Source organism: Moschus berezovskii, chromosome 1 (assembly GCF_049115385.1).
Source record: "Moschus berezovskii isolate FMDL1 chromosome 1, NW_MosBer_1.0, whole genome shotgun sequence".
Classification (NCBI taxonomy): Eukaryota; Metazoa; Chordata; class Mammalia; order Artiodactyla; family Moschidae; genus Moschus; species Moschus berezovskii.
This window is the reverse complement of record NC_142460.1, coordinates 145,453,782-145,470,273: the sequence shown is the minus strand read 5'-3', so window position 1 is coordinate 145,470,273 and position 16,492 is coordinate 145,453,782. Positions and strand designations below refer to the sequence as shown.

Genomic DNA, 16,492 nt, shown 5'->3' with positions numbered 1-16,492 from the left:
AAAAGAGTTAAATGACTTTATACACGTATTACACTTAGGAATAAAGCATGGAAAATAGTGATTACTAAAGGTTTGATATTGGCTGTTACTGCAGATTATATTCAAGATCATAGAACACACAATTTCCTAAGACATTTGCAGTTTGCTGTAAAAGTAAACCTGACCTAGAAGAATTAGAGTAATTTGTTAGTAAAGTTGTTTCACACTTTTGTGAATTAGTCAATTGTTAATCTCATTAAGTAAACTGGGAGCACCGTTTTGTTTTTAATGAGTGTTTTGGGTATTGAATTACCTGAGTTAAATATTCCAGTCCTGGTGGGCAGTTTAATGGAGGTAGTGGTGCTGGCATCCATGGTACCTGTGTGGGCACACCTGGGTGACTAGTCACTGGCTCGTGTTGGACAGGAAAGCCGACTGGGCCAGGACTTGCATAGCCAGGTGGCGGCACTGGATAGCCAGCCTGGGGGCCAGGATAGCCAATATATCCTGGAGGTCCTGAAATATGAACATGTGAAATTATTTGTAACTGCACAGAAAAATGCAAACCAAGTCTTTTAGGATCACCCCAGTTGTCTACAAACTACAATTTCTACTCAGAAATCCTGTTTCCAAGAAGCAGGATTCTAAGATATTTTTAAAGCTTAAGATATTTAAGATTCTTAGGATTCTAAGATATTTTTATCTTTCAGTGATTTTTCAATGAGATATCTGTGGTTTCATGTCCACTCCTATTTTGAGGGTTTTAGGCTCTGTGTACAGAGTTGACACACAGACTTACCCTTATCATTCAAAATTCAGATGAAAATATGCCTGAAAACTAAGGAAGTAAAAGAAAGTCAACAACAATCTAGAGTCAGGTACATAAAACTTCTCAAATGTCTTCTTGAATAAGAGGTATGGCATTGAGTAGAAAGCCCAAAATAGAGGCTCTGAGTCAGAATTTCTATGGCCAAACCACCTTGTGAAAAAATGATTCTAGAATTTTAACAAGTGACATTTCCTATACATATAGATCTGACAGCAGTTTTGTCCCTTTGTTGCATACTCGTCAACATCCGGAGACCCTTCTGGCTGTCACAATTGGAGGGTAGAATTAGCATCAGGTGGGTAGAAGCAAGGGATATTGCTAAATAGCCTAAAAGCTCCAGAACAGTGCCCTGAAAAAAAAAAAAAGAATTATCCCCCCGAAAATATTATGGTGCCTTTGTTGAGAAACCCTGGTAAAGAAGTAAAGGCATGTCATTCCTTCCACTACTGCCCAGATACTCCCCTGGGTTAACAATTTGCCTGAAGTTTGAACCCATGGTGTATTCCATTCCTAAAATCCTCCACATAGAAAAAAAAAAGTTTAATTATGAAACTTACATTCCAAATTTAAATTTCACAATTTAGCAACTCTCTGGAAAATATAACTTGAGAATCAAGTAAGGTAAAAACTTCTAGCAAGCAAAATGTCTCAAGTATTTAATTATTAAGCACAGTAGAGGAAGAAATTCAATAAGTATTTATTCTATTCCACATGAATTTGTGATTACAAATATGAAGCTTTGTAACTTTATAACTTAAATGAATAGTCTACAGAGTAACTGTTCCATAGGAATGCAATGTAACTTCAAAGCAAATACTACAATATTTTAATAATTGTTGTTTCCAGTTGCTAAGTCATGTCTGACTTTTTTGCAACCCCATGGATTGTAGCCAACCAAGCTCCTCTGTCTGTGGGGTTTCCCAGGCAAGAATACTTAGTGGATTGCCATTTCCTTCTCCAGGGGATCTTCTCTACCCAGAGATTGAACCCATATCATCTGCATTGTCAGGTGGGTTCTTTACAATTGAGTCAGCCACCAGGGAAGCCTCACCCATTAGGTACTGTCTGTAACATGAACATATCTATTTTTAAACAGCACTGACTATAGTGCAAAGATAAAACCATAGGAAGCCAGTGAAGGAGAGATGTGAATTAACTGGTTACATTATAAGCATTATTAAATCTTCACAGGATTCTTTGAGAGAATAGTTATTTTCCAAATCAATGGATTAAACAGGCATATGGAATTACCTGAAATAATATTTCATTTACTTAAAGTCCAACTGATTTATCAAATATATTACTAATATAATAGCAAATATTTGTCATTTATTAATTGTAAAGCATTGCGCTGGGTGTTTTATACATAGTCTCGTTTAATCTTCGGACCACCTGAATTAGAAAATATTATGCCCATTTTATACATAAGAACTGAGGCTCAGAGGTACAGCAACTTGGTTAAAACCACTGCTGCTGCTGCTGCTGCTGCTAAGTTGCTTCAGTTGTGTCTGACTCTGTGCGACCCCATAGACGGCAGCCCACCAGGCTACCCCATCCCTGGGATTCTCTAGGCAAGAACACTGGAGTGGGTTGCTACTGCCTTCTCCAATGCATGAAAGTGAAAAGTGAAAGTGAAGTCGCTCAGTCATGTCCAACTCTTAGCGACCCCATGGACTGCAGCCTATCAGGCTCCTCCATCCATGGGATTTTCCAGTAAAGAGGACTGGAGTGGGGTGCCATTGCCTTCTCCAGCTTAAAACCACTCAGTTCAGTTCAGTCGCTCAGTCGTGTCAGACTCTTCGTGACCCCATGAATCACAGCACACCAGGCCTCTCTGTCCATCACCAACTCCCAGAGTTCACTCAAACTCATGTCCACAGAGTCGGTGATGCCATCCAGCCATCTCATTTTCGGTCGTCCCCTCCTCCTCCCACCCCCAACCTTTCCCAGCATCAGAGTCTTTTCCAGTGAGTCAACTCGTCACATGAGGTGGCCAAAGTATTGCAGTTTCAGCTTTAGCATCAGTCCTTCCAATGAACACCCAGGATCGATCTCCCTTAGAATGGACTGGTTGGATCTCCTTGCGGTACAAGGACTCTCAAGAGTCTTCTCCAACACCACAGTTCAAAAGCATCAATTCTTCGGCGCTCAGCTTTCTTCACAGTCCAACTCTCACATCCATACATGACCATGGGAAAAACCATAGCCTGTTTTTGCACTTGCATAATGGGGATAATGAATAGTATTTACCCTGTTAATATTGTCTGAGAATTAAATGAGTTAATCCACAGTAGGCACAATAAGCTCTCAATTTTAATCCATCACTGTTGTTAGCATCATTATCATAAAACACCTGTGCTACATGAGCCTTAGACTTGAGAAATAAATAGAAAGTGAAAGTGAAGTCGCTCAGTCGTGTCCAACTCTTTGCAACCCCATAGACTGTAGCCTACCAGGCTCCTCTGTCCATGGGATTTTCCAGGCAAGAGTCCTGGAGTGGATCTTCCTGACCCTGGGATTGAACCCAGGTCTCCTGCATTGTAGGCAGACGCTTTACCATCTGAGGGCTTCCCTGATGGCTCAGATGGGCTTCCCTGGTAGCTCAGATGGTAAAAGCGTCTGCCTACAATGCGGGAGACCCGTGTTCAATCCCATGGACGGAGGAGCCTGGTAGGCTACCATCCATGGGGTCACAAAGAGTCGGACACAACTGAGCGACTTCACTTTCACTTTCTACTGTTGAGTAATAAAGTTGAGCTATTTTTCTCACAAGCTCTCCAGTCTGGTTATAACCTAATTATGTACCATCTACTGTTATTTAGCCATGGGTGGATTAAAATATCCCCCAAGTGCTAATAATTCTCTAAACACCAACCATATAAAAATTTCAAGTCGTAGTTCTCAGCCCTGGCTGCACATTAGAATCACCTGGAAAATTGAAAAATTACCAATCCCAGGGTCCCACAGCCAGAGCTTCTGCTTCAATTTTCCTGGGATGGTGCTCTGATACTAGTGTTTTCAACAGTTAACAAGTAATACTTAAGCTTAGGCACCTCTGAGAACTATCACCTTAGAACCTTGGCAGTCTTTCTACTTTACATTTTTTTAAACAAACATCTGGAGGAGATCCAGGCTCCACCGAAAGGTTCCCGGCTAGACAGCTAAACAAGTCACTCAGCTCCAAGCAAATGTGTTTGCTCAGAGTAGAATACAAAATGCGTAAACCCTTGTGGCCAAACCGGATCCCTTTTGATCCTAAGTCCTGGTCTCTCAAGATGTGGGTAGCCTGCCTACTTGCAAATGAACTCTGCCATCTGGTAAAGTTCTGGAAATGCTGATGACTGTGTTTGTCTAAATGAAAATCTCTGAAGTCTTCTAGGCAGTGGTTCAAAAGAAATAATATATTCCTTGGTGTATATAGTGATATGACTCAGTTACTTTTCTTAGAAAGGCAAGGCACAGTTGAGTATGTATATAAAAGTAAAACTTTCACATTTCTGTATGTTTCAAAATGAAAGCGAGAATTATCCCAGGTAGCTATGTTTCTGTTGAGTGAAGCTTCCATGCTTAAGTAGTCATCTATTTTGCATGACAATCACCGAACACAATTAACTCCAGATAATAAATAACTCAAAAATACCGAGACAAATCTCCTAAATGTGATTGAATGACCATAATTTTCAGAACAAATGGAGAATCAATCAAATCTGTTACTTAATATGTGTATTTCGGTTTTTAATTTACGTGCAACCTTATATTTCATTTGCTGTCAACTCACTTCTGATTTTATTAACACTATAGTTTTACTATCCTGTATAGAAAAAAATATTTTAATGATCTTTATGATAATATGTAATCAAAGAAAAAATCAAGAACTACACTGTCAATTTCATTATTGCCCCTTTAATAAAAGACACTACTAAAATACACACAGAGTTAGACACACACATGGACACACACATACACAACCTTTGGGGAAGGTTCATAACTGATAAATTTTTTTTTTTTTTTTTTCTTTGCTGCTGTTGCTGCTGCTAAGTCACTTCAGTTGTGTCTGACTCTGTGCGACCCCATAGATGGCAGCCCACCAGGCTCCCTGGGATTCTCCAGGCAAGAACACTGGAGTGGGTTGCCATTTCCTTCTCCAATGTGTGAAAGTGAAAAGTGAAAGTGAAGTTGCTCAGTTGTGTCCGACTCATAGCGACCATACCATGGACTGCAGCCTACCAAGGCTCCTCCATCCATGGGATTTTCTAGGCAAGAGTACTGGAGTGGTTTGCCATTGCCTTCTCCGTTTTTATTCTTTAAGCCAATGTTTACCTGGGAATGCTGCTGATGGATATTCAAGGGGATACTCACCTGTTAAATTTGTTCCTGGGTGTGGAGCATTCATTTGCACATCTGTAATTCAACAAAAGGTAAACATGTATCTTTTTAAAAATATATATACATATCAGAAAAATGCATAGTTCTTCAATAGTTTCATTTACATGCTCTCGTGTTGTATTGAAACAGTGTGGATTCTTCACTTAACAAAAGTGGCGCCTGTTATCAAAGGTAATTTGCAGTAGAATCCTGGTTCAAACAAATTCTCTTTGAATAAAACAGGCAGCTAAGTTACTGGAACCGAATTTCTATTTCTCAAAAAAGTTTGATGAGTGTTCTCTTCCATATTTTGATTTTGTTATGAGGAAAAAACAGATTGTTTTAAAACCACATATAGACTGTGGAGAAATGACACTAGTTGGATGTGGGTTTGGTAATGGAAGGATTATAGGTGATTTTAAAGCTTATCTATAATTGTTGCTATAAGAATTATGTTTTAAATATTTAAAATTATACATGTATTTCAGTATTTAAATATCCTTTTAAAGCTTACTCTGAAACTACCCCATTAAGTTTGTACCATAGGAAATTCCCAGTATTTGACTGATTTTGACTGACAAAAATCATAACTGAGTTAATTACAATAAATAAACATATGACATTTTGCTATCTGCTAATCAGTGTGTTTTGAATAATCTCAATGTATGTACAAATTTTTCAGTTTCTTATTTCTTCAGATTTGCATTTGTCTAGTCATTCCTTTAGCAACCACCTTGGCCAGAAAATAAGTATAAGTATAAATAAGTATTTACTAGCATGGCTACACTGGCTCTGCCTTTATGGAATTTATGGTCTAGTAGACACTCCATTTATGCAATGTTCTCCTTTCTTTCCTATGGCTTATTAACTGTAAATTCAAAATAGTTTATTTTTGAATAATGGGGACATAGCATGAATGTAGAAGAAAAAGTTGGCCAAACTTTCAATCTGACACATTTCCTGTATATTTCTCTATCATGTGCCTTGAAAGACTACTCAAGTCATGTGATTTCACAGGAAGACTGGGTTATGCCCCACTCCTACCCCCTTTTTCTCCCCATTATTGGTTTCATAATAACTTCAGCTGAATGGAGTCAATGGATACTGTGCAAATTCAGGCAACAGAAAATCCTCTACTTGAGTTAGAGCTTTTCCCCATACGGACCACAGCATACCCCATATTATCACACATCGCTGCAATATCACAAGTCATTTTGTCCTAACCATCTCTTCTATTTTTGTCTCGGCTTCAGGTGAGTGGGCCAATTCCAGTTCTCTAGCTCTTCAGACTCTGCCCACAGCCCCCTCACAGGGTAAGACTCAACAGATCTCAAGGAAAACACACTATAAGTGTGACTTATAGACCCATCCTTAAATGGTATGTCACATTTTGGCACTTCTTACCAGGTATTGCTGTTTGAACAACAGTAAATACACACACAAATCGAGGAGCTGACAGATTTAAGAAATTAGGAGGCTATAATCTCTGGGGTTTCAGTATTAGAGCAACAATCCCACTTTCAGGAATTCCAGGGGGAAGTTATACAAAGAAAAACAATAAGTGAATGGGCAAGTTTTCAAGTAGATCAAAGAGCAAATGAATTATGGATGCATTTCTGCAATGCAACTTAGAATAACTTAAAGAATCATAGGACTTTCATATCATCAACAAGTTATTTTATTGCTCTCTGTATCAGTATATATATATATATATATACACACACACACACACATATACATTCTACTTATGTACACATGTACACACAAATTCATACATTTGGATATATGTAGCTGAAGAGTTAAAAGGTAATTATGACCTTTTTTAAGTTATTTGAAGCATCTTAAAGCTTACAGCAAGGAAAATAGCTTAATATTATGAGTTTACATTTTGAAAGTTTTTAGTATTGTTAATTAATATAGCATATATTAAGAAAAACCATGAAACGTTGTGAAAGAAAGTCAAGGTTTCTGGCCCTAAAGAGGATCTGATATATGTAGCAAGGCTGGCATTGTGGTAGATAAACATCTCTTCAGTTATCTAAGTAAAGATAGAGAATAGAGATCCTTCTGAAGACAGAATATTTTTTCCCATTTGATTTTTCTCTCTTTAGAAACTTAGATTTTTTAAAAGACAAATTCTTTTATTACATGTTTGGCCAATACTCATCTTACTTAGAATTTTCTTGAGGAAAAAAAAGCTATAAAATAAAGACATATTTATTTAAACCTATTCAAATGTGTATTTTATGATATATATATTAGGGATATATCTGAGCATTTTGTTACAATGCCCTGGCATATTAAATCCATTGTTTGTTAAAGAATATGACTTGAATAGTCCTTTTTTTTGTATATAAAATGTACAAAGAAAAGGGAAACCTGATTCAGATGAAGTGTAATATTAAATTATATATTTTTCAGTAAGCCTAAGATTTTATTTTTTTAAGCCTAAGATTTCATAGGTTTATCTAAGGCTTTTTTATTTTTAAAGGGAAAGTTAGTGGTAGTGGATATTTGTGTACATTTTCTCTATAGTCAAAACACTGCCCCAGACTGAGGGTTCTGGAACATAAACAACACAAACCAAATTCTATTCTTTCAGAAACTGAATAAAACATTTTGACAAATAATACATTAACAAGAGATTTAATATTATAGGAGGAAAATAAACACTTAGATTACTTACTTTGCTTGTCCATGATTTACACAGTTCTGAAAAAGAAGACCTGACATAAATACATAGGTCAAATATATGTAAAAGGATACCCGGAAACTATATACACACAAGATAGTCCTGTATTCATCTAACCATTGAGAATCTGGTCATTTGAACCCTGTGGTCTTGACTCTGTTTCCCACTGCTGTGTTTCTGAGTAGGATTTTAGAAATTGTGGGTCAGTCCAGGATGGTGAACGATTTCTAAAAATCTTGGGAGGAGAGGGTCCAAAGAGGAAGAAAGACAGAAAAGAAACTGTGAGCCCAAGGCTCTCCAGTTAAAAACTTGAGCCTTCCAACCTACACAACCTACAGGGAGCGTGCAATCCAGGACTAAGCCACAGTGCTGGGCTCCAGCTGTGGTCCAGCATGAAAAGGAGAAAGGTTAGCTATCAGGTCACACTATTGCAGATATCTCCAGAAATCCCAGGCCCTGAGGATATTTTCTGCCCAGCTTGAACAGCAAATTTGAGAAGGCCTGACCCCCTGTTTGTATATCAATAAATGATTTTTAGCCTAAAAACGTACACTCAGAGGTTGTAGAAGCTGTTTTTGTCTTCTTTTGACTTGATCACATGCTAGTCTTTCCACTATTACCTAGTCACTATTTTTTCCATCTCTCCACCTTAAATCCCAACCCCTGAATGCATGTTAATTATAACTAACACATTAGGCAAAAACTTGCTACTTGACTGTTTCATCTGGGACGTGCACACTAATATGAATCAGCTCAGCCTTTTCCAGGCCCTCTCCAGTCTTTGCTGCCCCTTTAACAACTCCAACTACTCTGTTACCCTAAATGATAAATAAAAGTCAACTGATCCTTCCGATAACGTGATCACTGACCTAGAGCCAGACATCTTGGAATGTGAAGGCAAGTGGGCCTTAGAAAGCATCACTACGAACAAAGCTAGTGGAGGTGATGGAATTCCAGTTGAGCTATTTCAAATCTTGAAAGATGATGCTGTGAAAGTGCTGCACTCAATATGCCAGCAAATTTGGAAAACTCAGCAGTGGCCACAGGACTGGAAAAGGTCAGTCTTCATTCCAATCCCAAAGAATGGCAATGCCAAAGAATGCTCAAACTACCGCACAATTGCACTCATCTCACACGCTAGTAAAGTCATGCTCAAAATTCTCCAAGCCAGGCTTCAGAAATATGTGAACCGTGAACTCCCAGATGTTCAAGCTGGTTTTAGAAAAGGCAGAGGCACCAGAAATCAAACTGCCAACATCCGCTGCATCATGGAGAAAGCAAGAGAGTTCCAGAAAAACATCTATTTCTGCTTCATTGACTATGCCAAAGCCTTTGACTGTGTCGATCACAATAAACTGTGGAACATTCTGAAAGAGATGGGAATACCACACCACCTGACCTGCCTCTTGAGAAACCTGTATGCAGGTCAGGAAGCAACAGTCAGAACTGTACATGGAACAACAGACTGGTTCCAAATAGGAAAAGGAGTACGTCAAGGCTGTATATTGGCACCTTGCTTATTTAACGTATATGCAGAGTACATCATGAGGAACGCTGAGGTGGAAGAAGCACAAGCTGGGATCAAGATTGCTGGGAGAAATATCAATAACCTCAGATATGCAGATGACACTAGCCTTATGTCAGAAAGTGAAGAGGAACTCAAAAGCCTCTTGATGAAAGTGAAAGAGGAGAGTGAAAAGGTTGGCTTGAAGCTCAACATTCAGAAAACAAAGATCATGGCATCTGGTCCCATCACTTTATGGGAAATAGATGGAAAAACAGTGGAAACAGTGTCAGACTTTATATTTTTGGGCTCCAAAATCACTGCAGATGCTGATTGCAGCCATGAAATTAAAAGACGCTTGCTCCTTGGAAGGAAAGTTATGACCAACCTTGATAGTATATTAAAAAGCAGAGACTTTACTTTGCCAACCAAGGTCCGTCTAGTCAAGGCTATGGTTTTTCCCGTGGTCATGTATGGATGTGAGAGTTGGACTGTGAAGAAAGCTGATCGCCGAAGAATTGATGCTTTTGAACTGTAGTGTTGGAGAAGACTCTTGAGAGTCCCTTGGACTGTAAGGAGATCCAACCAGTCCATTCTAAAGGAGATCAATCCTGGGTGTTCATTGGAAGCACTGATGCTAAAGCTGAAACTGCAGTACTTTGGCCACCTCATGTGATGAGTTGACTCACTGGAAAAGACTCAGATGCTGGGAAAGGTTGAGGGCGGGAGGAGAAGGGGACGACAGAGAATGAGATGGCTGGATGGCATCACCGACTCTGTGGACATGAGTTTGAGTGAACTCCGGGAGTTGGTGATGGACAGGGAGGCCTGGCGTGCTGTGATTCATGGGGTCGCAGAGGGTCGGACACGACTGAGCGATTCAACTAGACTGATCCTTCCATATCCTTAACTAAAATCTGTTGTTCCCAAGAAGAAACCACATCCTTCCTCTCCTCTTCCAAATTATTGATTTGTCATTGCCTGTCATAAGCATAAATTGTAATAATACAGCAAAGCTCTTAAATATATTCCAATTACAGTCACCTCTTAATTATATATACTCAAGAAGTTCAGTAATGGGTTTTCGTGGCCTTGGAATAAATTTAAAAAATATGTTTCTTGTTGCAGTGTTGACTTTTTGGATTTTCTTAGAACAATAATTACCCCCTGTTAGCATTAACTGGTCAGAAACCAATTGCTATGGACCCCTTCATGCCAAAAGAACAACAACAAAAAAATTAACATCTTATGTTTTTCTGCAGTTTTTCTAGAACAGTGAACAATAAACTAAGAAACACATGTAACAAATGTATGCCAAAAGTTTTCAAAGGCCATATTAGAGTTTTATGTTCCATTACATGAAGAACTACAAAAAGAAGACTAAATTTTTATATACAGTAAGCCAAGATTACTTTTGTCAACACTCATTTCTGTGATCAAAGAGTGTATATTAAAATTCATACTCATTATCTTCAAATGTACTAAGAGTTCTTTAACATATATAAAAATTTAAAACCTAACAAATTCTGGAGTAGAAATGGGTAGTATCCCTTAATTAACACACTAGACTAAACAGCTCAGTTTTTACTTTACCACTGTTTCTCCTAGGATCACTTTATAAGTGTGATTAGTTTTTTTTAAAATGTTATATGGCTCTTTAATCAACTACGTAATTTTAAGGAAGTACTGGTTCAGTCATTCTTCCCTTTCCTAAAAGGCCAGAAGGAAACTCAATTCAAGGAAAAATCCTAAATAATACCTGGAGATGTTATTTTTAGAATTAAATAATTTATTTTCATGTGAAAAATCACTGAATTAGTAAAAAAAAAATCATTGTTTCTGGAGGGCAAGTCTATCCATTTGAAATGGAAAATAATTGTTTTAATTTACATTGTAATTCTTATCATTTTGTTGTTTGATTCTGGGAAATCCAGTGTCAGTCAGAAATAAAGAATGTGCTAAAAAGAGAGGAAATTTATACACGAATGCTGTGCATCACATTGGGAATAGGTGGAGGCTTCTAAATAACAGAGAAATAAGTTCCCAAATCCTTGCCAAATGAGTACTATGAATATAAGGGTGTTTACCTTTCATGAAGCCAGAGATAATTCCCTCCTTACACAGAAATCCAAGGAAGGGAAACTAAATAGACTCAGAGTTAATTTGCTCATATTTACATGTTCCCTTCCTACCAGGTCACATTACCTTGAGTCTTAACCTATAGCTTTGTGAGGATGAGTATCTGCTGGTAAAACGACGACAGAACAAAATCTGGGTCCTCAATTTCCTGTTCAGTTCAGTTCACTTCAGTCACTCAGTCGTGTCCGACTCTTTGTGACCCCATGAATCACAGCACGCCAGGCCTCCAATTTCATAATATCTCAAGCAGGAAAAATGGTATGTCATAAACTCTGGTACAAAATGTGAAGTAACAGTGGAACCTGTGTGTGTGCCAGGTAGAACAACATATTTGTGGGCTAAAGACATCCCCCCATGTTCATCCCTGTATGGTATCCTTTGCTGTTTTAAGGTTCTTTTGGTTTTCTCAAACGTAATGGGTCTATTACAAGATAAAACATCACTCAGCTTTGGAAATGACTGTGCTGTGTGTTCTGGACGAATTAATTAGTTAATTAATTCAATATAACTTTTAAATAATGTCTTCCACTGTTCCTAGTAAGAAACAAATCACAGAAAGACTTCCAAGAAAATCATATTTATCTTGTAGTAGTAGAAAAAGATTTCTAATGAAATCATATTATATATTGTACCACTGGAATCATAACTGCTTAGGGACAAATACAGAACTTCAAATTATAATTGGATTACTGCACACTCCTAACCTGTTAAATGAGAGCATCTGAGGAAATTAAAGCATCATACACTATACACATATAAGCATATCTCTGTCAGATTTATTCTATCAGACCTATTCTATTGGTGCTCTGGGATATTAATCATAAACCTCTCCTACCAGGGAGAAGGAGAAATAGTGCAGGTCATATATACAGTTATGTTCCCACAATTCATATTCCAGGAAACCCTTTGACCCATCTCTTGGGGTTCTGAAGTTTCTATCTTATTGTGAATATTAATATTTAAGAAATTATTAAAGTATGACCTGCAATTCAAAGGGTAAATATCCCTAATTTTTAAAAGATTTTAAAACTACTATGCCAAAAACTAGGCATTAACTAGATTTGGATTACTTATCCAAATCCACTTCTTAATTGCCTAAAACCAAGCCAGTTAATATTTTTTTCCAAGTCCCAGGATGGGAATATGTGTTATTATTTTAGGAAAACATTACTGCTCTAACCACAATCCCAGAATTCTGTATCCTTAACTTCTTATGAGGAGAAGGCAATGGCAAGCCACTAAAGTACTCTTGCCTAGAAATCCCCATGGATGGAGGAGCCTGGTGGGCTGCAGTCTGTGGGGTCGCTAAGGGTCGGACACGACTGAGAGACTTCACTTTCACTTTTCACTTTCACACATTGGAGAAGAAAATGGCAACCCACTCCAGTGTTCTTGCCTGGAGAATCCCAGGGAAGGGGGAGCCTGGTGGGCTTCCGTCTGTGGGGTCGCACAGAGTCGGACACGACTGAAGTGACTTAGCAGCAGCAGCAGCAACCTCTTATTAAGTGAAAATGAGATACTAGACTAAGGGGGAGGTGAGGAATCACACAGAGGTATGGAGAATTCAGTACTTGCTGAGGTAAGTCACAAATCAAGCAATTTCCATGTTGCTCAGCTTATGTTTGTAGGTAAAATTCACACATTTAAAAAGGTTAACATCTAAGGACAAAGCATTTCATCTGTTGAACTGAAGTTTTAGTAAAGGGCAAACAGAGCAAACACAGATGGGCTGGTTCACACAAACAGGTAGCCAAGATGTTGGTGTGGATTTGAGTACATCAGAACATGTGCATCCAAGATGGGACAGAAGTGGGATGGCTGAGGCTGTTATCAATGCAAGGAACCTAATGAGAGGGAGTCTATCTATAAAATTTGTTTTGTTTTTTAATCACTAAGCCATGTCCGATTCCTTTGCAGTCCCACGGACTGCAGCCCACCGGGCTCCTCTGTCCACGGGATTTCCAGGCAAGAATCCTGGAGTGGGTTGCCATTTCCTTCTCCAGGGGATCTTCCCAACTCAGGGATCAAATCTGCATCTCCTGCATTTAGCTTGCAGATTCTTTAACACTGAGCCACCAGGGAAGAACCCCATCTATACAATACCACTGTGGTATTTTAAATTCAAGAAATGAAAACAAATATGCTTAGAACCACAATGGAATTGCATTTAACAGTAAACCTTGAAGAAAATCATGGGCATTACATCAACTGGGGCCATCTGACAGGTGGTCAAGTGTCCTACAAAACTAACAACTAAACCAAAGAGACCAAAGACACATAAACTAATCTTTATGTTAGTTATCCTAGTTTGGTTGCTTTATTAATCCTCAAAAACCTTTCCCTGACAACTAATAGCTCCCTCACAAATTTGTTTTGTTTCCTTTCCTTCTTATAAATGAAGAAACAAAGTATGGAAAGATTACAAATGAGGAAACTAAGCCCAGATAGTTACTTAATGTTATATAGCTCACTGTCTAGCTCACACAAATGATTCATGATTCATTTCCTTTGTCATCATTCTCCCAAATTGCCAAGTTCCAGTGAAATTTGTTAAAAGACTATCTTTATGGTATCTTTCTTATGTAAGGTGGGTAGCGTGAATTTCAGATTTACTCCTGGCTATTTGTTTTTACTAGGAAAGGCAAGAGTTTTTCTTTTAAATACTTATTTTCAAAATTTGAAAAATGTAAACATAGTAGTTAGCACTGCTGAACTACAATGCTTTGGTTTTTAAAGTTAGCACTATGAAAGAAAATGCAAGAGCATACACACATATATACATTCATATATATATATAATATATATATGTCTGTAAATATTCACTCAGTATAAAGTTTGTGCCTGTATTCCAGGAATATTGCTTGAAGGCACAGAGCATGGAAGGCACTAAAACAATCACTAGGACAAAATGACGGACAATTAACAATATATTATTACAAATACTAGTATTATGAATAAAAATAATGGCTCTATAAAAAGTTATGGGGGCACTAATTTAGATGGTGGTGGTGGGTTGTCAAAAAGTCAAAGGCAGTTTAAAATCGACCAGGCTAGGGGTGTGTGTGTGTGTGTGTGTGTGTGTGTGTGTATGTGTGTGTTGGCTGGGGCGAGGCATTCAGGCAGGGGTAACTGTATGGGTAGAAGTCCTGTGGCTGGAGTGAGAGAGCTTGGCTCATTCAAGGTTATGAAGATCTGTGGGTGGCAGAACAAAGAAGGACAGATCATTAGACGAGGATGGAGAGGTGGACAGGGAGCAGTTCTTATAGGTTTTCTGTCTCTCTAAACTCTCCAAAGCCAGCACATGGACTGTCAGGACAAGACACTTAATTGGTGCTTGTTGATTGATTCAGCAGTGTGTTCAGTATTATTTCACTCCCTTCAGTCAGAAAGAATACTTGCCAATCAGATGTGACGGTTGGCTAACCTGTGACTCAGACATCTTATCTGATACTTCTATCCAACTGCAGAAACCTACTCATTTCCCTTTCCATTTATTTTCCATTTCTTTGTGCTTGTTCAGTGTTCAAAGCTCTACAATCCTAATACTTGCCAGGGTGCTATTAAGAGAAAGTTCTATTGTTGAGAAAGTTCCAAGAGGAACAAGGGTATCCTGAATCGCTTGATACTTCCCACTAAGCAAGTAACACCTACATGTATCTCAGATTGCTAAACTAAGAGAAATACTGCCTGCCTGTTCCTGGAACTGGGAAGTGGCTGTGCCAGGACTTGCTGGAATAGCTGTCTAAATAAACCACATGGGAACCAGACAGTGAGCCTGGAGAAGCAGGGGCTTGGTCAGATATTAAAAGTAATAAATCTAACGTTACTGAGTATATTCTGCAGTGCCAGAGTTATACATCATACTCTAACTCTTGTAACTTTTGATCGTTACCCAATTTCAGATATGAGCCAAGAAAGGAATGTGTAGAAGGAAAGTGCCCAGGAGTCCACAGATATCAAGTAGTAGAGACAAGTTCAAGTCAGGCAGGTGGATTCCTACTTTACCTTCTACGTGATAAACCACCTGTCTTGGCAATTCTTCCTATGTTTCAGGATGCCTAGCATAGTTTTGGCTCCAGGCACAATCCTAATTCATACCTCCTGTTCAAAGACAGCTAGCAGGCTCTATTAATCGTACCTTTGATTTCCCTCAAATGCTGGCAGATAACCCTTGAGTCCAGGTTCTGGTCATGATCCAGCGCCGCTCCGCGTCGTTAAGAGATGGACTAAGCTAATTCGAACCTACTAGGCGGTTTCAGGCAGGAAATACCTTGACCTTGGAAAGATTCTGAGACTGGCCAGGATGGGACTGCGACGGCCGGGCCCCGGGCTCAGACGCCGCTCAGCTTCGGCGGTCGCTTTCCTAGCCCGCTGGGGCCCTAGCCCCCACCCTCTACCCCCGATCTCAGCGCAAACGCAACCCGCCGGCCCTCGCGCCCCTCGCTCGCAAGTGCCCCCAGCGCCCCTCCGCCGCCGGGAACCCGCGCCGCCCGCGCCGGCTGCCCGCCCACCTGTCGGCCCGGCTGCGGCGGCGCTCGCTGCGGTGAGAGGAGCTCGGGGAAGCGGGCGCGGGGCCGGTGCTCTGCTTCCAACGCTTGGTGATCGAGCGTGCTCCTTACACACAACTTTGGCTGGAGTTACCGAGGCTTCCGAGACGTAGGTGGTTTCTAGTTTCGTTTCCTAAATTCTGGGTAACAAAGGGGCTCTCGCCCTCTTCCCCACTTGGGCACTTCCGCGTCTCTGCGCGAGACCTGGGGGCTGGACCGACGCCCGGCTGCGGCGAGGAGAGGCCCTCGGTTACTTTCCTTTCCCCTAGAGAGGCTCCAGAAACCTGGGTCCTGAGGTTCAGGGCCGCGAGGAACTGGGAGGTCGAAATCAGCTGGGAAGTTAGAAAGTCATTAACAGGGAGTGGCCGCCTCCGGGGGACCTCTGGGTGCGGAGTTTCCTTTCCTGTTGTCTTGCCCGACCTCTGTCCCTTCGAGTC

At 39.7% G+C, this 16,492-nt stretch overlaps 1 protein-coding gene across 6 annotated transcripts in view; it reads right to left on the bottom strand.

The window, feature by feature from the left end:
- LOC129546801 (phospholipid scramblase 2) overlaps positions 1 to 16,160 on the bottom strand; it is a 29,132-nt gene extending 12,972 nt beyond the window's left edge. The window contains exons 1-5 of one of the 6 annotated variants that reach the window (XM_055412148.2): positions 16,020 to 16,158; positions 15,647 to 15,817; positions 7,860 to 7,899; positions 5,168 to 5,209; positions 293 to 495 (exon numbers count right to left, since the gene is read on the bottom strand). In XM_055412148.2, the coding sequence (XP_055268123.2) occupies positions 293 to 495; positions 5,168 to 5,209; positions 7,860 to 7,872 (258 nt within the window). In that variant the 5' untranslated portion in view covers positions 7,873 to 7,899; positions 15,647 to 15,817; positions 16,020 to 16,158. Of the gene's footprint in view, positions 1 to 292; positions 496 to 5,167; positions 5,210 to 7,859; positions 7,900 to 11,574; positions 12,756 to 15,646; positions 15,818 to 16,019 lie in introns of those variants that run through there. The other 5 variants (XM_055412138.2, XM_055412121.2, XM_055412130.2 and 2 more) reach the window with 5 other exon arrangements.
- Between the last annotated feature and the right edge of the window lie 332 nt (positions 16,161 to 16,492).